The sequence below is a fragment of the Euleptes europaea genome, chromosome 1, assembly GCF_029931775.1.
Source record: "Euleptes europaea isolate rEulEur1 chromosome 1, rEulEur1.hap1, whole genome shotgun sequence".
Classification (NCBI taxonomy): Eukaryota; Metazoa; Chordata; class Lepidosauria; order Squamata; family Sphaerodactylidae; genus Euleptes; species Euleptes europaea.
This window is the reverse complement of record NC_079312.1, coordinates 5029528-5050991: the sequence shown is the minus strand read 5'-3', so window position 1 is coordinate 5050991 and position 21464 is coordinate 5029528. Positions and strand designations below refer to the sequence as shown.

At 45.4% G+C, this 21464-nt stretch overlaps 1 protein-coding gene across 1 annotated transcript; it reads left to right on the top strand.

The window, feature by feature from the left end:
- The first annotated feature begins 328 nt into the window (after window positions 1-328).
- LOC130493490 (vomeronasal type-2 receptor 26-like) lies at window positions 329-20695 on the top strand. The gene is made up of 4 exons (XM_056867279.1): window positions 329-439; window positions 15592-15726; window positions 16391-16517; window positions 19797-20695. The coding sequence occupies exons 1-4, from the start codon at window positions 329-331 to the stop codon at window positions 20693-20695; spliced, it is 1272 nt and encodes a 423-aa protein (XP_056723257.1).
- Window positions 20696-21464: the final 769 nt, after the last annotated feature.

The following is a 21464-nucleotide window of genomic DNA, read 5'->3' as shown; positions in this document are numbered from 1 at the left end:
GGTTGCGCTCTTCCACGGAATGACCTCGACCACCACTTCAATGGCCGGGATTGCTAAGCTGTCAACCCCCGCCTCTGGTGTCAGCGCAGCGACCTTAGCGGTTCAGGTCCAGCCGCGACTGGATCTTCCGGATCAAGCCGGACCTATTTCGGCATGGGAGCAGGAGGCTCTGCCACTAGTTACCACGGCCCTGACCACCAAACTTGAAGCAGATCAAGTTTTGGTGGATCGTAAGGGGGTCAAAGAGGACTTGCAATATGAGGAAACTCTCTGGGCGGCAAACCTCCGAATCAGCCAGCCCCGTCGCTTAGGTGATGCGGGCGAGGATATGTTTTTGCTCCAACAGCACAAACGGGAACACATAGACCGAGTGGCCCACTTGCAGGATCAAATGCACCTTTTGCTCCACGACAGCGACGGCTTGCAGCAGATACAAGCCGTACCGGGTGGCTCGGCCCCAGCTCCACAACCAGGACCACCTAATCAGGTTGAACCGCAGCAACCTGCGGCACCTCTGGGCGGAGCGCCCGTGTTGCCAGTAGCTCCAGCAGTACCTGTGGCGCCAGAAAACCCCGGAGCTCCCGTTCTGCCGCCGCCAGGAAGGCCAGGGACCCCGTCCCTTGGATCTACACCAGCACCCGTACTACCTCCAGTCCCATGGAGACCACCCAAACTGAAGATCTCTTTTGCCAGCTCGGCAGAGATACTACCCCATCAGCGACCCAAGGAGAGGGAAAGCCAGAAGCCTCCCCCCAAAGCTTCTGCTCCCTGCCTGCGGAAATCAGCATGACCCCCTCAGGATCGCGAGTCCCGATTCCAAAGGGGGGCCTGTCTCGTTTGCGGCGCTATGGACCACTTTGTTTCAGCATGTCCTCAACGCCTGGAATTCCCTCGATCGAACGCATCGCCCCGAGCTCGGGGACGACCTCAACGCAGAGGCACCGCGGCCACCCGCAGTACAGCACCGGGACGGCCCACACCCTCTGCACTTCCTACTTATGCAGACCCCTCCGGGTCCCGGATTACAAGTGCCCCAATGGGGGACAATTCTCCTTCTTCGGACAGGGATCTTCCCTGGGATACCCCAACGTTCAATCTGGACTCGCCCCCTGACCGGTCACAAAATCGGAGACGACCTCAACGCGGAGGCGCCGCGGCCGCCCGCAGTACAACGCCGGGACGGCTCACACACTCTGCACTTCATTTCAGAGACTCTCCCGATCTTCCTACTTCTACAGACCCCTCCGGGTCTCGGATTACAAGTGCCCCAGTGGGGGACAATTCTCCATCTTCAGACGGGGATCATCTCCAGGTTACCCCAGCGCTAAACCTGGACTCGCCTCTTGACCTGTCAAATAACCGGTCACAGTCTGCGGTGAATGGAGCATCCCTGCAGACCCCCACAATTTCTCCTGCAAAACCCAAGAAACCGATGGTGAGAGAAATAGAAAATACGGTGTATGTGGACGCAGTGTTGCAACACTATAAAGGGGGTCCCCAACTGCCTGTCAAGGCACTTATTGACTCTGGCTGCAGCCGCACTTTAATCAGTGAGGCCACGTTTGCAGCCCTCAAAGTCAAGTCCGAGGCTTTACCAGCTCCTGTCCAATTTGCCCAGATGGATGGGAGCCCTTTTAAGGGGGGACCAGTCGATCATCGCACACGGGGAGTAGCGATGGGTATTGGTTCTCATTGGGAACAAATAGACTTTACCATAGCCCCCATCCGATTCAAAGTTGTCCTAGGGATTAATTGGCTTAAAGGTCATAGTCCTTATATAGACTGGGAAACGGACACTATTTCCTTTACCAATCCCAAATGCGAACAACACTGACAGGGAGTTGCGGTGATGCCTCCACCCGCTCCGGCTTTAACCTCCGATGCCGCATCGCCACCGCCTTTGCCCGAAGCATACAGAGATTTGCAGATGTCTTTGCTGTTAAAGAATGTGATGCCTTGCCCCCCCACCGTACCACTGACTGTGCAATTGAAGTGGTAAAAGATTGCACACTGACTAAGAGCAAGATTTACCCCATGAGCGTTTCCGAACGCGCTGTGTTACGTGACTTTTTGGATAAAAATCTTGCTCGAGGGTTCATTCGGCCATCGAACGCTCCCAACTCAGCCCCGGCGTTCTTTGTCCGGAAAAAGGAGGGTGACCTGCGTTTATGCATTGACTTCCGAAAGCTTAATGCAGTTACCCAAGCCAACGCCTACCCCATACCGTTGATTTCAGATATTATGGGGCAATTACAGGAGGGTCGCATTTTCTCCAAATTGGACTTAGTGGAAGCTTATTATCGCGTCCGTATCGGCGAGGGAGACGAACCCCTCACTGCTTTCTCTAGCTGTTTTGGAATGTATGAATTTCTTGTGATGCCTTTCGGATTGAAAGGGGCCCAGGGGGTCTTCATGAAACTCATTAACGAAATCCTCCATGATTTGCTGTACCGCGGCGTGGTAGTTTATTTGGATGATATTCTTATTTATTCGAAAACCATGGAGGAACATGTTGCTCTGGTCAGAGAAGTTTTACAACGACTGCGTAACCACCAGCTCTATGCAAAACTGTCTAAATGCGAATTTCACCAAGAGCAGATAACCTTCTTGGGGTACATAATCTCTCATCGTGGCCTTAGCATGGACCCCGCTAAAGTCCAATCGGTACTTGACTGGACTCCGCCCTCCACCCGCAAGCAGGTGCAGCAATTTCTGGGCTTTGCTAATTTCTACCGCGGTTTCATTCCCAACTTCGCTCAAGTGGCGCTGCCAATCACTGACCTCCTGAAAACAAAGGATAAAGGGGTTTCTGCAACGTTGCCCTCTGCCAAAATACTGTGGACTGATCAATGCCAATCTTCCTTTGTAGCCCTCAAACGGCTTTTCACTTCTGAACCGGTCCTGCAGCACCCAGATCCGAACCAAATGTTTATTGTATAAGTCGATGCTTCCGACGTAGCCATGGGGGGGCCCTTCTCCAGAGAGGACCGGACGGTCTCCTTCACCCCTGTGCCTACTTCTCAAAGAAGTTTGCACATTCCCAATTAAACTGGCCCATTTGAAAAAAGGAGGCATCAGCTGTCTATCATGCCCTTACTCTATGGAGGCAGTTCCTGGAGGGATCCGGGGTCCCCTTTGAAGTTTGGACTGATCACAAAAATCTAGCTGCCCTCACGGGGACCCATAAATTGTCCGCAAAACAACAGCGTTGGGCGGACTTCTTTGCCCAATTCCATTTTGTTCTTAAACATGTGCCCGGGAAACAGAATGTGCTTGCAGATGTCCTATCCCGGTTGCCTCAATACCCAGTAAAACGTGATCAACCAACGGACTCTTTGTTCACCCCGGTGCAAAGGGAAGCCCTGCCCCTGCTGGCCATGCAGACCCGGTCCCAAACCCGACTCCAGCAGGGAAATCACGCAGTGGCCGACAAGGTGTCCAGCCCTAACCAGCAGGCTCCTTCGCCAGTCCCCCTTGCACCACCTGTAGCCGGCGCCCCGCAGCAATCAGTTTCTCCCCCCCTCCAACACCACCAGCTCCTGGTTTACCCTCTTCCACGGAAGGAGGGGGGGTGATCATCTCCAATTCTTTCCTGGACTCCCTTCGGGCTCAGTGCTTGGCCGAACGCACTGCCCAAACCATGCCCCAAGGTGTACTTGAGCAAGGTGGTTGTTGGTACAAAGACTTGAAACTATACGTGCCTAAGATACTTCGAACAGAAGTTCTGCAGTTGGCCCATGGAGCTAAAACTGCGGGACACTTTGGGTTCCTGAAAACCCTTCACTTGTTGCGCAGACAGTTTTGGTGGGGGGGAATGCGTTCTGATGTGGACTCCTTCATTCGTAGCTGTCCTATTTGTGCCACAGTCAAACGGTGTCAAGCAAACCCCCAGGACTGCTGCAGCCGCTGGAAATCCCCAGCAAACCCTGGGAAGTGATTGCCATGGATTTCATGACGGATCTCCCCCTTAGCGAGGGCAAAACTGTACTATGGGTTGTTGCTGACTTATTTTCCAAACAGGTACATTTGGTTCCCTTAGCGGGTATTCCCTCCGCCCCCAAGTTGGCCCGCCTCTTCGTGTCACATGTTTTCCGGTTGCATTCGTTTCCGCGCAAGATAATCTGCGACCGTGGAAGTAGTTTTGTGGCTAAATTCTGGAAGGCGTTCCTCAAATTGGTGGGGGTGGAGCAAGGGTTTTCAAGTGCTTACCATCCCCAAATGGATGGACAAACTGAACGTGTTAATGCTATATTGGAATGTTATTTACGTTGTTATGTTAATTACCACCAAGATGACTGGGTAGAACTATTGCCTTTTGCTGAATATGCGTATAATAATGCTGTCCACCAATCTACAGGGTTCAGCCCTTTCTATGCTGTGTACGGTCAGGACTTCGGTCCTATTTCCCCTAAGGAGGTTCCTGAGGGGGAGGGGGATCCCGATGTAGCCTCTTGGGCGCATACCCTCTGCACCACATGGCCCTGGCTAGTAAGTAACCTAGAGAGAGCCAAGCGCAAATATAAGGTGCAAGCCGATAAGCATCGGTCCCCCAGCAAGGAATTCCAAGTTGGCGAATTCGTATATCTTTCCACAAGAAACCTGTGATCCACTCGACCGTGCCACAAGCTTAGTGCCAAATACATTGGACCCTATCCCATTGCCCGGATCATCAATCCTGTTACTGTGGAGCTGACCCTCCCCAAAACCCTGAGACGTATCCACCCTGTCTTCCATGTCAGCCTCCTTAAACCTCATGTCGCCTCCTCGGACTGGCACCCGGAGCCACCTCCCGAGCAACCCGTGATGGTGGGGGGGAGGAGCATTTTGAAGTGTCAAAGATCCTAGATTCACATATACGGCATGGATCCCTGCAGTATTTAATTCGCTGGAAGCACTTCCCCCCTGCCTACGATGAGTGGGAGCGTGCACAGGATGTCTCCACCCCACATCTGGTCAATGCCTTTCACACCGCCTACCCGGACAAGACGTCCCCCTACCAAGCCGGAGGGGGCCTTAAGGGGGCCAGAATGTCAGGCCTGTGTCTCAGTTGCTTTCGTTTCCTGCTCTCTGTTCAGACTCAACAGCTCAAGGATTGTTATGCATACCAGTCTGACTTTGAAGCTGTGTGAACTGCAGTACTGTTTGTGTTCTGTAATCTCTTACGTGTTTTCATGCGTTTATATTTCCAAGCCCAAGCCAGCAAAAGCCATAGCTGTCACCTTTTCTTCATGCTCTGTAATCCTATTTAGACCAAGTAAAAACCAGCTTCTTTTGGACCTGGCTGTCTCTGATGTGGTTTTTTTGGTTCTCCCCTGAGGACACGTGGGGGGGCCTTTAAACAGACCTGCGCCTCCCGGCCTTCAGGGGACTCCCCTGAGGACGTGCGGAGGGCCCTTTAAATAGATGTGCGCCTCCCAGCTGGGAGGCGCACATCTATTCCAAGCCAGGAATCCCGGGAAGGCGGGCGGGGGGTTGTCAAGGCCCTCTTGTGCTCTCTGCGCAGAGAGTGCAGAGGGGTTTAAAGAACCCCACCCGCCTTCCCGGGACTCCTGGGGGGGCATGGAACAGGTGCGCGGGGTGTGTGGAACAGATTTGCGCCTCCCAGCTGGGAGGTGCAGATCTGTTTAAAGCCCCCCCCCCGTGCCTTCATGGAAGCTCCATGAAGGCACGGGGGGGACCCCGCATCTGCCGAATTTATTCACCGAACCCCTGAAGTCGGCGAATTCGGCTCCCCCCGTTTCCCGCCTTTTTTGAGTTTGGTTCGTCCGAACCGAAAAACAGCCGAATCGAGGGAAATTCAGCTGTTTTTCGGTTCAACATTAACTGAATCAACAGCCCTACATACAGCATACATCATATTAAAAGTTTCCCCTTTGTATTCCCAACTGGTGTCCGCAGCTGGACATCTGAAGGGGAGGCTCTTGCATGACAGACCTGGCACATGGGCAGGATGCTCAGACATCTACCTCATCTGCTACTTTCCCACTAGACCTCCTCCACTGCCTCCATTGGCCAACCCTGTAGCTGGATGCACACTCAAGATGGCTTCTGAGGGCCTGCTACTTCTCACTCAACTCACAAACCCAATGTGAGTTTAGTTTGTAGGGCTCTGCCCTTTCCTGTTCAGCAGGATCACCCCAAGAGCGCCATTTTACCATATTGTTTCCCACAATGATTAGAATTTTCAAAATATTTTGCTTTAGAAAAAAAATAACTAGTCTGTCAAATAATTTGGTTGTATTACCTGCATTTGTCATGCAGCTTTTGGATGTTGTTTAACTCAAATGTTATGCCTCTTTGGTATTCAGTGTTAGGTAACAATTCAATTTCTGAATGTATTTTTTCTAGATATTAATACTTTATTAATTTGTATGACAATTACAGTTGACCATTTTACAAATACATCTTTATCATAACAAGTGAGAAATTTACCCATATTAATTAACCAATCACAATTCCTTATTCAAAAGAGCAAATGAATTGGCTATGGTAGTGTCAACATCCTGGGGCCAGAGGCCACTCCCCCATCAGGGTATCCCAGCCTCTTACATCTCCAGAACAGACAATCCAACTTACCAAGAAGTACTGCGATGTCAGTTGAACTGCTCTCTCTTTAGGTCTAAAAGCCACCTCATCCATTAATGGTCCAGCTCCAGCCAAGAGGCCCAGTCTCTCCCATAATCCCCGCCACCTGTTTCGAACAAGGTTCCAGACTGCCTTCTGGCCCAGGTCCTTCCTGGGGCCCTCGGGTGTTAGCTTCTCTAGGGCTACGAATTGCCCTGTGTGTGTCTCTGTGTGTGCAAGCCTGCAGTTCTCTGAGTGCCTCCTGCTTTTCTCAGTCTATTTTTTCTAGATATTAATACTTTATTCTATCTTCCGCCAGCTTTATTTCTTGGAACCTCTCCATTCCCATAGTGAAGTGTTACTACCAAATTCTAAAACTTGGTATTGAGGTGGGTGTCTCCAGATCAAACATAAATTTAAGAAAGGACTCACAGAGCTCTGAAGTCTAGAAATAACAGCTTTAATAAAGAAGCAATGCATATCCAGAAAAGACATCACAGTTAACGTACAACAGCACACATACACATCGATAGATGGTGAGACGGGACAGAATTCCCTCTCTCTCCACCCAGGGAGAAGTATATACATTTCTTATACAAATGAAGAAACACATTCCATTGCTATGAACTCTTGTGTTTCCCTAAGCACTGTAATCATATAGCCTAAAAAGAAACTGAAAGGAACACCGGCCAAGATGTATTTAGAATTCATCTAATCCCTTTTTCCTGAATTAGGGATGGGCACTGAAGACGAGGGAGGGAAAAGGGATATTCCTTTTTACTTTCAATTCTGTATGTTTGTTTTCTTTGTAACTTCTCTATTGTTTTTCTCTGTAATCTCTTTATTATTAAATAAAATTAAAAAATAAAAATAAATAAATAAACATTTTAGCAGCCAGACCCTTATGTTCCCCAGCACTGTAATCATATAGCCTAAAAAGGAACTCAAAGGAACACCGGCCAAGATGTATTTAGAATTTATCTAATCCCCTTTTCCTGAATTATAGTCTGGACACAAACAGATAGCACACAAACAATAAACAAGGCAAGAATGTGAAACAAACTCTCTCAGAACTTCTCATAACAGACAGACACCAGAGTATTCTTATCATTTTTTTAAAGTTAAATTGCTATACAAAATTATCAGGATTAATCCAAAATTATTTCATGCACAATTACCAGAGTACTGGAATAGGAATCTACAACTTCACAGAGCTCTTCACGCATTACTTTAAAACAACAGTACTCTCTAATTGACAACAAACATCTTTTAATATTCTTATCACCTTTGAAAAATTAAAATCAGGTACCTTTATAGGGCCACTCCCTGAATGCATTTTCTCTTCATTTTACAACTCAAACAACAAGGCTAGCCACCCTTTCCAGAAGGACCACTCCAATCTGGGTTACCTTAGTTAGTTTTGGTTACTGTTGTCAGACATAATCCCCTCAGTCAAACAGCTAGTCGGATCTGACCAACAGTTCTGTCCACATGTTAATGTAACATATAGAACTAACAGCGTTAACCCCTGTAGTTAACCTGCCACAACATCAGTCTTATGTGACCAACAAAATAGGACTGAAGTTTCAAGATCAGTTCCCCTACCAGGTTCACACTCCTTGGCACCAGGTCAACTAAAAAAAACCCTTCTCCAAAATTCAGATTCTCTGAATCCCTTCTCCCCCCCCCAAAAAAAAGTCCCCAAAAGAAACAACAGAAATCAGACAAATTTCAATCTACTCAAGAAAAAGGGAGAAGAGAAAAACACAGATAAATAAACAACAATAATTGCTTACCAACTCTTCCCTTAAACGTTCCCCCCTCTCCAGAGCCATCTGATAAATCTGTTCAGTCCTGGTCCAGACTCCTACTTCACCAAATATTGAAGTGGGCGTCTCCAGGTCGAACATAAATTTAAGAATGGACTCAGAGAACTCCGAAGTCTAGAAATATCAGCTTTAATAAAGAAACAATGCATATCCAGAAAAGACATCACAGTTAATGTACAACAGCACACATACACATCTATAGTTGGGGAGATGGGACAGAGTTCCCTTTCTCTCCACCCAGGGGGAAGCAGCTCAGCTTCTTATAAAAATGAATAAACACATTCCATTGCTATGAACTCTTGTGGTTTCCCTAAGACATGATTAAAAGTGCATAGAACTTAGATGTCAAACTGACCCTTTGGCAGGGCCTTGATCTAGATCTTTCTGCCAAGCACTCATGTTTCTTGGAAATGTTTTCCTCCTTGTTCCAACCAGGATGGATTGTACAAACTAGAAAAACTTAGAAATGGTCATGGACATTTCTTTGGTTCACACAAAGCATTATGGGTTATGAATATGTCTTAGGCCTCACTTCTGCCTCACGATCAGATTTCCCTTTCAGTATACAAGGGAAGGTGGTCCTTAATTTAATTTTATGTGAATACTCATGAGTGAGCTCTTAACACACAAGGAGGATGCTCCAACCGGTAAGGGTTATACATCTGTAGGCCTTTTGGGTAACACAGAGCCCTTATAAAAGAAAATTGCAAACACAGGAAGCCACAGGGTTGGTAAGAGAAGTAGGCAGGGATTGTCTCTGAAACCTAAGGAAGAAGTGATGAACTGAAGTGACTTGCATTCTGGTATTCTGCTGAAATGTAGACACCTCTGTCTCATGAAGAAATAGGTTTGCCAGGTCCCTCTTCGCCATTGGTGGCTTCTTGGGATGGAGCCTGAGGAGGGCAGGGTTTGGGGAGGAGAGGGACTTCAGTGCCATAGAGTCATAAGAACATAAGAAAGGCCCTGCTGGATCAGACCAAGGCCCATCAAGTCCAGCAGTCTGTTCACACAGCAGCCAACCAGGTGCCCCCAGGAAGCCACAAACAAGACGACTGCAGCAGCACCATCCTGCCTGTGTTCCACCGCACCCAAAATAATAGGCATGCTCCTCTGATACTAGAGGGAACAGGTATGCAGCATGACAAGTATTCATTACAACTAATAGCCATGAATACCCCTTTCCTCCATGAACATGTCCACTCCCCTCTTAAAGCCCTCCAAGCTGGCAGCCATCACCACATCCTGGGGCAGGGAGTTCCACAGTTTAACTATGCGTTGTGTGAAAAAAGACTTCCTTTTATCTGTTTTGAATCTCTCATCCTCCAGTTTTAGCAGATGACCCTGTGTTCTAGTATTATGGGAGAGGGAGAAAAACATATCCCTGTCCATTCTCTCCAAAACATGCATAGTTTTATAGACCTCTATCATGTCTCCCTTTAGCCACTTTCTTTCCAAGCTAAACAGCCCTAAGAATCCTAACCGCTCCCCATAGGACAGTTGCTCTAGTCCCCTAATCATTTTGGTTGCTCTTTTCTGCACCTTCTCAAGCTCTGTAATATCCTTTTTTAGGTGTGGTGACCAGAACTGTACACAGTATTCCAAGTGTGGTCTCACCATAGATTTGTACAAGGGCAGTATGGCATCAGTTTTATTCTCTATTCCTCCTCAATTTTTCCAATTGCCAAAGCAGCCATTTTTTCCAGGTGAACTGATTTATATAGGCTGGAGATCAATTGTAATAACAAGAGATCTCCAGCTATTACCTGGAGGTTGGCAACCCTATGAAGAAAACTTATGGACACACAGAATTCAACAGAAACTGAGAGGGTAGGTGTTTATAAAATATTGAGTGTATTGTAGCAAAAAAAATGAGTTATTATGAATTTAACAGTTTGTGCTTAGTTCTGACGTGAGATAGTATGTTGATCTAGGTGGCAACCTGTCACAACGTATGGAAATGTGTGAAAAAAGGGTCCTCTTTCAACCAGCAGAATGGAGTTTCTCCAGCAGATAGATGCTCGAGGTGTTGATGTCATGACACCCAATGGGAAGGCATTGACCGCCTGGCCTTTTCCCAGTCTCCCATTGGCCCGGCCACAAATTCAGCCATCTCTCCTGATGTATTTTGAAGGTCATTCTTCAGTGAAAGTTAGGCCAAACTCACATGGCCCGTCCATGACCCAAGCCACTCTATGGAGCCATGTTGGTGAGGTCTTGCAAGCATGTTTTCTCCATCTCTTCCCCTTGTGCACAAACCCAAAGGGAGAGTCGGGGATGTCCCAGATCCTTTCCCTTGCAATTATCCAAATCATGGTGATCTGTCTTTATCTTATCAAAGCTCCAGGGATTTCTCTGAAGTTCAGCTTGGAAACCAATCAGGTCAACATCAGAAACAAGAGGAAGATGACGTAATGCCTTGCAACATGTCTGGAAAATGGTATATATAAGTCTCTTGTTCCAGTGAGTTCTGGGGATGAGATGTGTGTGTGTGTAGGGGGGGGACTCTGATGGAGTGAAGCTTGAGATCATCCCCTGTCAACCTGACTAAACTGAAGCAATACTGCTCAAGTGGCTGAAGCCTCAGTCCTCCCGACGGACCCTACAACTTTTTCTGTCAGTCTTTGAGAGAGACCTAGAATGATCCTCCAGCTACTTCTGCTGCTGCTTCTAACAGCCTGCATGGTGGGAAGTGCCAAATGCCCACTGACTGTGACAATGGATGAAATAGAACCGGTTAATACCTTCCGACCGGGAGACCATGTCATTGCTGGGCTGATCACTGTACCAGATGGTACACTTCCCATCCGAACCTTCAGGGAGCCTCCCTTTGTCAGAGAGTGGAAGTAAGTCAGTCCTTGGTGAACTTCTTATAGCTATATGATAGGGCAGAATTTCGGTTTTTTTCCCCTTCTTTACAAATGACAGTATTGAGTTCATCTTGCTAAGTGTCTTTGCGAAGCAATTCTGAAATAATGCATCTTATAATGTGCCATCAGATTTGCAAAGAAAGAGATGGTTTGGGTCAGCTCACTACCTCTCTACCACAGCTCTTTAAAAGCCAATGTCAGGTAGTTAATAACAGCAAAATAAATGAATAACCAACAAATAGCCACCAACAGAGAGACTTGTGAGACCTGTCCCTGAAAGATTGGCTGAGATAACTCTCTTTCCATTATGATGGGCAGAGATCTTCTTGATTTAGCAGGATTAAAGATCAATCTAATGTAGGTTTAGTGGGCAGTAACTCTTGCTGGAATTGGGGTAATTGGATTTGAGCAAACAGAGATTCGGCTGCCAGTTACTACTTTGAGCAAACAGAGATCCGGCTGCCAGTTACTACTTTAAAGTATTTCTTTTAGCTGAAATTTCACAATGAGCTTTTGTACCAGTACCCCAAAATAAGGACACTAGAATGGGGGTCAATGGCTGTATTTATGCCTTCAATATGATTTCTGGCCTGAATACACAATTCCCACTTCCTGGGTAAACCACCCTCAAAAAGCTGTTTAGCAATGGAAGCTACTCCAATCCTAAACCGAAGTTTCTGGATTTCCACACATACCCCAACATTGGGTTACCACCCAAAACAATACTGTGCCGTATATCATCCAGGTGCTGAGACTGGCTTCCCTTTCCCCTCTATGGCTGCCACAAAGTCACAAAAAGTAATATTAGAGAAATCACAAAGGCTCAAGTCAATGGCCTAACTAGACAATATTACTTTTTTTTGTTTGCAGGTACCCATTGATGTTCTGGCACCTCCTCTCCTTCTCATTGGCTATTCAGGAGATTAATCAGAATCCCAGGCTCTTGCCAAATAATATCACCTTGGGCTATAATGTCTATGAGAGCGTTATCCTTTCCAGGATGTCCTATAAAGCTTTGCTAGGCCAGCTCCCCTCTGCCCACGAGGCCATTCCAAACTACACATGTGGCAGAAAGAATAATCTATTGGCTGTTGTGGAAGGCTTCAAACCCGAAATCTCAATCATCATTTCAAGCTTGCTGAGCACTTACAAAATCCCTCAGGTAGAAGTTGGAGAGGGGGCCAGTGTCCAAGAAGAAGGCATTGGAGGTTACTAACACGTTTTGTGCACAGATCAACATGAGCTTTTAGTAGAGCAGAGAGGGGATTTTTTTCCAAAGAAGACATTGGTGGATATCAACATGTTTCTCATACGTAACATTTGGTCTCATATGCCATTATGACATTCTAGATGCTGGGGAAGATGGGGGACCTAACACCCTAAGTCAGTGGTTCACAAACCTTTTGGGCCATCACCTGCTCAGTTCCACAAACTCAATCCCCTAGGTAATCCCACTGCTCCCCCCAGGGGGTGGTACTGCCCACTTTGGGAACCACTGCCCTAAGTCTTCAAATGTTATTTCTGGGGTACAGGCCGGATGACTTAGTGAGGGTTACAGACCTCGGGTTCTGGCTGGAGAAGGTCATCACTAAGGCAGACCTGTTCCCAATTTCTGGGAGGTTGGTTCACATCTGAAAAGTATCCCAGAGTGTGTCAGATCAGCCTCAGACAGGTTCTGGGCTTGAGATAATCCCTGTCCTTCAAGGGTTTCCTTTTATTATCATGAAGGTGCAAGAGGCATGTTATTGACATTTGTTTACAGTGAAGAAACCAAAATATGTCCTTTTTTCATTAGGTCAGTCATGGTTCTCCTTTGGCATTTCTTAAGGACAAAGCTCAATTTCCTTTTTTCTACCAAATGGCCCCCACAGAAAAACACCAGTACCTGGGTATTGTCAAACTGCTTGTGTATTTCCAGTGGACATGGGTTGGTCTTGTTTTTACAGATAATGAAGAAGGGGAAATATTCAGGAGCACCTTGACAGCTCTCATGCTCAAGAGCAGCATTTGTGTTGCCTTCTCACAGAGCATCCCTGAATTTGATGTTATGGCCTATTCTTGGCCAGAAAAAAACCGTCTGCGCTTTTATTCTTCTCTCAGGAAGGGCCAGTTGAATGCAATTGTTTTCCATGGATATGTTGAACAGGTATTGGTTCTTGATGGAATCATGCGAAACAATCAGTATATCACAAAAATAGAAGCTTGCATAGTTTGGATCACCACCGGTTTGTTCGACACCCTTATGGGTTTGATGTGTCAATGGTATCTTTCTGAGCTCCCAATTCATGGATCTCTCTCCATCGTGAGACAGTCAAAGAAAAGGATGATGTATCAATATGGCCAGGTATGTGACCCACTTATCCAGGAGTTTACGGAGAAAGCATTTAATGCTTTGTATTCAAAACCTATTTTGTCTGTGAGAGGCCTCAGGATATTCAGAGAGAAGGAGAAGCTGGAGGCCAGACCTTGGGAGGTCCTTAAAGAACAGCTGCCTCCCAGGGCCGTCAATGTTTTCACCTCTGTCCAGGCAGTGGCACAAGCATTACATGCTGCATACTCATCCAGATTGGAGCGGCCGATGAGGGTGCATGGAAACGGAATGAGACATCAGCAAATACAGCCTTGGCAGGTATCCATTTCTCTTGAATTAAGAATATAAGCAGCAGTTTTTCATTGGAAGGTTTATTGTGGATACAGACTGACTTTGTTGTGAGACAGCATTTCACAAATATCTTAGACACACTAAATGTCTGACTAATGGTGGACCTAGCTTTTTGCTCTTGAGGATGAATTCAAGAGAAACTCACCCCCCCCCAATTTACTGCCTCTTAGTGTCTTATTACCCATCCTTCTTACTTGAAGGGAGCTCTTCTCCTTTCTACATGCAATTCTTTTCCTGACTATGATGAAAGCTGAACTAAGAGCATTCCAATTAGGCTAGTCTCCGCTTTCGGTTGGGAGAATTAGCACGGAAGACTGAGCTTTGGGAGATGGAGGGGTGCAGGATCTTTTAACCAATTTTACAGAGATAAGCACTTGAAATTCTTAAAAAACTTGAGTTCAAATGAAAAGTGTTTTTATTACAAAATGAAGGTTTCAGATATCCGCAAAAAATACTTACATGCACAAAGCAAACAACAGCTAATGAAAATAAAGGGAGGGAATGGGATTGGATGCAATAGTACTAGAGTCGGGTAATAATTTCCTAATCTTGCAGAGTGATTGGTTCTTGTAAGTTGTGCAACTGTGGTCTTGGTATTTTCTTTCCTGAAGTTTCGCCCACAGCTGTGGCAGGCATCTTCAGAGGAGTAACACTGAAAGACAGTGTCTCTCAGTGTCAAGTGTGTAGGAAGTGTAATATATACTCAGAAGGGGGGTGGGTTTGAGCTGAGTCATTGTCCTGCAAAGTATTAAAGGTAATGTGCAAATCGTTGTCCTGTAAGTATCAAGATAATGTGCTAATGAGGGTGTGGTATGTTAATGTGGAACCATTGTATCCTGAAGTGATCTGTTAACATGTGGAATCCAAGGCTAATCCGCATGGCTATGGTTTTGCTCTTCCACACGGGCAGACTCTCTGTTCAATTGGACTATCTGAGAATCTGCCAAATTATTCATTGAGGGATAAGGCATTATGTCTGGCTAAAAAGAAAAGTCTATGAAAGGTTGGAATAGTTAATAATCGGGAAGCACTGGACAAAATGGGGTGATAAGTCCCCAGAAAGAGGAATACATATCCTTTCAGCATCACTACATAGTTCAAGATGGTCCCTTATTCTAAATCTGTAAGTGCCTACTGGAATTTCAACTTCCAACTTATATTTAGAGGTTGGTCTTGATTCCATCTCCTTGTTATCATGGGAAGCAGTGGTGAAATTCAGATTGTACCTGCTAGACAAGGATTTCCTGATATTTTTAAACAGTCTGAATTTTACCCTTTTGTGTCTTCTTCTTCAAAAACCAAAAAGCAGATGAAAGAGTTTCAAGCTTACAGATTCCCTATCCAAGTTCTTCCTCAGACCTCCCTGATAGTTATGAGATGTAGATTTAGCCAACCAAGAGTAATGATTAGCATCTTGGAGTAGGATTTGGGCGACCAATTTGGAATCCTCAGTCTACTGAAAACATTTGTCCTGTCACTCCCTCTTAGCCCAATGGGATTCGGTTATCGTGAGGAAGAGAGAAAGCTATGGTGGGTTCCCTATGTCAATGAAAGTGTGGTATGAGCATCTAATTAAATAGGAAAGAAATGTGAGAAAAATATTGTTGCTAGAATGAGTTCATCAGAGTTACCTGTATTCTAAATGCTGCAGTTCTCTCTGTGATTCTAGCTTCATCCTTATCTGAGACACTTCGAGTACTACAACACTTCGGTGGGTCGAATGGATTTGGATGAAAATGGGGACCTGGTGACTGACTTAGACATTGTGAATGTGAAGATGTTTTCCAATGCTTCCTCCCAGATGGTGAAAGTTGGGAGTATAGAAAGACAAGCATCTGGAGAGATGAAGTTGACCATTGATCTTGATGCTCGGGTTTTGCTCACATGGTATAATGAGGTGGGGGAAATAAATTATTTTCTTTTTATTCCTTTGAAGGGCATACATAGTATAATAATCTGACAGTACTATAGCTGAAAGAACAATGAAGGAAAGAAGCTCCTACCGTGCCAGAAATTTTGTTCATCTTTAAGGTGCTACTGGACTCTTGCTCTTTTCTATGAATGGACAATGTAATTCTTATGAATCTTTCTTTGGCCTCTTATGCAGGGAAGTTTCCCTCACAATCAGATTACTACTTTGGGCCTTTGTTTGGATTATGAATGTATTTTCCAACCTTCAGAAGTCAACTCGCTTTCCTCTCACGTTGCACTCATGTTTTCTAAATGAATTCAGAAAATGCGGATGGAAACATGCACAATCCCAATGAAGCCTCAAATCAGTCCAGTGGGGATCCCTACGCTAACTACCCATGTGTAAAATGCCATTTTTTAAAGTCATCAAGGTGGCTTGATATCAGCAGAAGAAATGCAACAATTGATGAAATCAACTGCTCTACATATAAACCATCTTATTATCACACAAATCACTTCTTGTTTCCCTCAGTAATGCTCCTTGTCTTTATGCTTAGACGCTGCCTTTTTCCAGGTGCACCAAAAGCTGCGTCCCTGGACAAGTGAAAGTGGTCCTGGAAGGAGAGCCCATTTGCTGCTATGCCTGTTCTCCATGTGCAGCAGGAACCATCTCCACTCAGGAAGGTGGGTGATAGGAGGAATGGACGTCTCCTTGGGTTACAGAGCAAAGAATCAGTTTAGTATTTTCTGACCATTGTTTTAGAAATTTGTAACCATTGGTCCTTCTTTCTTTTTCACTTTTGAAAGCCATTTGTGCAGTCAATGGCATTCATAGTTGTCAGCAGAGTCACAAGCGGTGTGATCCTTAATTTGCAGGGTCAATATTGATGGGCAAGTCAGGCTTGACTGGAGACTTGGAGAGCCCATCTGTTTGCCTTAGAGCTTTCCCACAGAACCTGCTGCGTTCTCCAGGGATTTCATAGCAGCCAAGCAGATGTCCCATGGTAGACCAGGTAATGTCACAGACGTTTTAGCTGGGAGATTTTATGCCTGTGAGGAAATGGAGAACTCCATGTACGTTTACTACATTCTTGTGTTCTTACATCAAACTGAATGGTGTAATATTTTCTCCTTGGCTTACATCATGAGTTTCTCCTTGGCTTACATTCAGCTCCTTATCTCTACTGAAAAAGTCAGCCTGAGACTTTGGTCTGTCTAGCCATCTGAGCAAGGCTGTCAAAGATAGGACATTTTGGAGGACTTTCATTCATAGGGTCGCCATGAGTCGGAAGCGACTTGACGGCACTTAACACGCACACACACAGCCATCGAGACTTTGACTGCAGCTCTCCCTTGCCTCAGTTCCTTAATCGATTTTGGTGCACAGCTTCCATCAAGTCTTCACTCTTATCTGGTGCAGAAGGACTGGGGTCTCTGGGCAATGAGGACGACAATTTCCAGGGCGGGTTAATTAAACACTAGATTTTTGTCGGTAAATGGCAAATGGAAAAAACATTATGCCATAATGCCATCGTTAAACTAGCAGTAGGAAAGCCTGGGCTTGCAGCCAAAATGACCTTCGCTAAGTATCAACATGAGTTTACAAAGGAAAAAAAGGTTCCCTTTTGTATCTAACTGGGGGGTGTTTGACTTGCATTGAATCCCTTTACAAGATGCTTCTGTCATCTTTTGGACTTTCTCATCTTACTATGAGTGATGGGATTGACATTGAAGATCTGACTATGCCCCTATCGTCAAACCTTGCCTCTGGTCATATAAGAAACCTTGTGAGGTATGAAACAGGTCAAAAGGATTACAGTGAAGGTATGAGGGATTTTTGGAAGGTTTAACATTGTTTTGGGAAAGTATGAAAACCCTTGTGAAAATGTCATAAAAGTAACACCATAGATGAGCTTTCCCATGGTAAAAGGTATATAAGGGTTCAGAAATTGTTCAGTAGTTGGGAGTTCTTTAGCATAGACTATGCTGCAATTCTACCTGTCTGTCTGTCTGTCTAAAGAATTTTCCCCATCAGCATGGCACATCCAGAGGTATGTGAACTTGGTATTTCTATCGTAACTTTTACTGAACAGATCTACTTAAACTTTGTAATATTCTGTTCGGTTTTTGTAACGTTTTACTACAGTGTAACTGTCATATATTTTTAACTGATGTGGTTTTTATGTTCTACCTTTACATCTTCTTTATACTGAAGTTCACAATAAAAATGAATTTCTTAATTCAAAGCTTGTATCACTACTTAATGGGGTAACTGAAACCTAGTTACCTGAAGCAGTACTGACCGCTTCACTTCGGTCCATCATTTCAATTTTTTTATGCTCTGATTTGAGGCTGAGGCTCATTTTATGAATATTGTTTGAGGTGGTTTCGTGCCCTTGATGGGTTGTTTTTTCAGGCATCATTCCTACATGGGTGTTTAATCATTTTATGGAACTATGTTTATTTTGTGAGTTGCCTCAAGCAGGCCTCCTGAGAGGTTAAAATGTCTAAATCAACAAATACATCATTGATCATGATGGGTAGCCATGTTAGTCTGTCAATAGCAGTAGGAAAGAGCAAAAGTCCAGTAGCACCTTAAAGACTCACAACATTTCTGGCAGGGTATGAGCTTTCGAGAGCAACAGCGCACTTCTTCAGATACAGCCAGAAGGTGACCTCATCTATCATAAGAACATAAGAAAGGCCCTGCTGGATCAGACCAAGGCCCATCAAGTCCAGCAGTCTGTTCACACAGTGGCCAACCAGGTGCCTCTAGGAAGCCACAAACAAGACAACTGCAGCAGCACCATCCTGCCTGTGTTCCACCACCCCCAAAATAATAAGCATGCTCCTCTGATACTAGAGAGAATAGGTATGCAGCATGACTAGTATCCATTCTAACTAATAGCCATGAATACTCCTCTCCTCCATGAATATGTCCACTTCCATCTTAAAGCCCTCCAAGCTGGCAGCCATCACCACATCCTGGGGCAGGAAGTTAAAAGGTTACTTATCCTTAAGTAGAGAAGAGTGAATTAGAGAGGAATCCCATGCCAGCAGTGCCCTTCCACCTTCTACATTGGACAAACAGGCCAGCCCCTGTGACAAAGATTAAATGGACATAAGAAATCACAACATTCAGAAACCAGTAGGGGGACATTTTCACCTTCCAGGACATTAAGTTGCTGGTTCCAGAGTAGCAGTTCTTTTACCAAGCAATTTCAAAGGGAGATTAGAGAGACTGCTGAATTCTGACAGTATCTGAAGAAGGGAGCTGTGGCTCATGAAAGCTCATACCCTGACAGAAATTTTGTTAGTCATTAAGGAGCTACTGGACTCTTGCTCTTTTCTGCTGTAAGTAGGTCATTCTTGGCTTAATCTCTGTACCTCTTCTTAATCTCTGTAGTTCTTTAAAATCTCCTCTGATTTAAAATCTCTGCTTTTAACATTTTTTGCCTTTATTTTTTTGGGGTTAATGACTGATTTTGGGAGGGGGTTCTTGCAATTTTTTGCCTTGACTCCAAGGACAGAAGAGGCAAGGAATGAAACGTAGGAATAAGAAAACCATCTCAACCTGATGCATAGGGTTTATGGATTCTAATGAGGTCCTCATCATTGTGTATATACTTGGATGTTTGTGATGCTGAAGTCGTTGAGAGCCAGCATGGTGTAGTGATTAAGAGCAGTGGTTTGGAGCAGTGGACTCTGATCTGGAGAACTGGTTTTGATTCCCCACACCTCCACATGAGCGGTGGAGGCTACTCTGGTGAACTGGATTTGTTTCCCCACTCCTCCACATGAAGCCAGCTGGGTGACCTTCGGCAAGTCACTCTCTCTCAGCTCTACCTACCTCACAGGGTGTCTGTTGTGGGGCTAAGAAGGATTGTAAGCTGGCTTGAATCTCTCTTAAGTGGCAGAGAAAGTGAGCACATAAAAACCAACTCTTCTTCTTCTTCTTTCCAGATGCAGAACGTTGCACCAAGTGCCCAGAAGATCATCACCCCAACACGGCCCACACTCAGTGCATTCCCAAAAATATTGAGTTCCTATCTTATGGGGAGACTTTGGGGATTGTCCTTGTTTTCTTGACCCTGTTGTTGTCCATAACCACAATACTGATTTTAGGAATCTTCATTAAATACATTGATACTCCCATAGTGAAAGCCAATAACCGAGACCTCACCTTTATTCTACTTGTCTCCCTCCTGCTTTCCTTTCTGTCCTCCCTTCTATTCATCGGCCAGCCAAGGATGGTGACCTGCCTTCTCCGACAAACCACCTTCAGCACCATTTTCTCCGTTGCGGTCTCTTCTGTGTTGGCCAAAACCATCACTGTGGTGGTGGCCTTCATGGCCACCAAGCCAGGAAACACAATGAGGAAATGGCTGGGGAAGAGGCTGGCGATCTCAATTGTCATTTTGTGTTCCACCTTTCAAGCTGGCTTCTGTGCTATCTGGCTGGGTATCGCTTACCCGTTCCCAGAGTCTGACATGCACTCCCATCGAGAACAGATCACACTGCAGTGTAATGAAGGGTCTGTGGCCATGTTTTATGGTGCCCTGGGCTATATGGGCTTTCTGGCTGTCCTCTCTTTCACGGTGGCTTTCCTGGCCAGGAAGCTTCCTGGGGCCTTCAACGAAGCCAAGCTGATCACCTTCAGCATGCTGTTGTTCTGCAGTGTTTGGGTGTCCTTTGTTCCCTCCTATCTGAGCACAAAGGGAAAATACATGGTTGCCGTGCAGGTCTTCTCCATCTTGGCCTCCAGCACTGGGCTGTTGGGTTGCATCTTCATCCCCAAATGTTACATTATTGTAGTGAGGCCTGATCTCAACATCAAGGACCATCTCATGATGAAAAGTTAAGGTGAAATTTGAATCTTAGTGCAGTGTTTTTCATTTTTTAATTCTAACCACCATGCTGCTAGTAAACTTGCCTCACTAGTGAACTCCCTGATATGCTACTGGAGAAAAGTTCCTTCACATATATCATGACAGACACTAGTCCCAAATCATGAAGGCAAACACTTAACAGCATAGCAATGGCCACAGCTAAATCCTATTATATTGTTTTTTGGGATGTTAATGAGGCTGGAAATTATTGTGCTTATTTTAATTAGTGATTTTTTGATGTTTTATTGCTTTTATATTTATTGTATGGAGCAGTGAAGTGAGATGCCCTGAGCTTAGCCTTAGTGGGGGTGTGGGGGCAGGATATAAAACGAAACAAACAGAGAAACAAACTATCAAAGAAATATATAAATTGGGAGATGTATTTGTGGGATCTAGAGATTTCTTCTTTTCATGGCCTTTGAGGTTTTGGACGAAGAGGAGGATCTCCGGCATCAAGTGGCACTCTGGGGTTTCTTTGAATGTGTTTCAGAAAGTCATCCCTCCTTGGTTAAGCGACCTTGCAGGGGAGTTTAACTGCCCCATCAAAGTACTTCATTATATTCTTGGATACTGGAGAAAGAGGATGGGTGATCCAAAGTCACCAATCACAGTGTGAAGCAACTTGCAGCGTTGGATGGAAAAATCCTGAAGATTTGAGGGTGGACCCTGGAGAGGGTGGGAGTTCAGGGGATGGAAATAACTTGTGATTCTGGGAGACCTCAAAGCATCACTTAGAGATAAG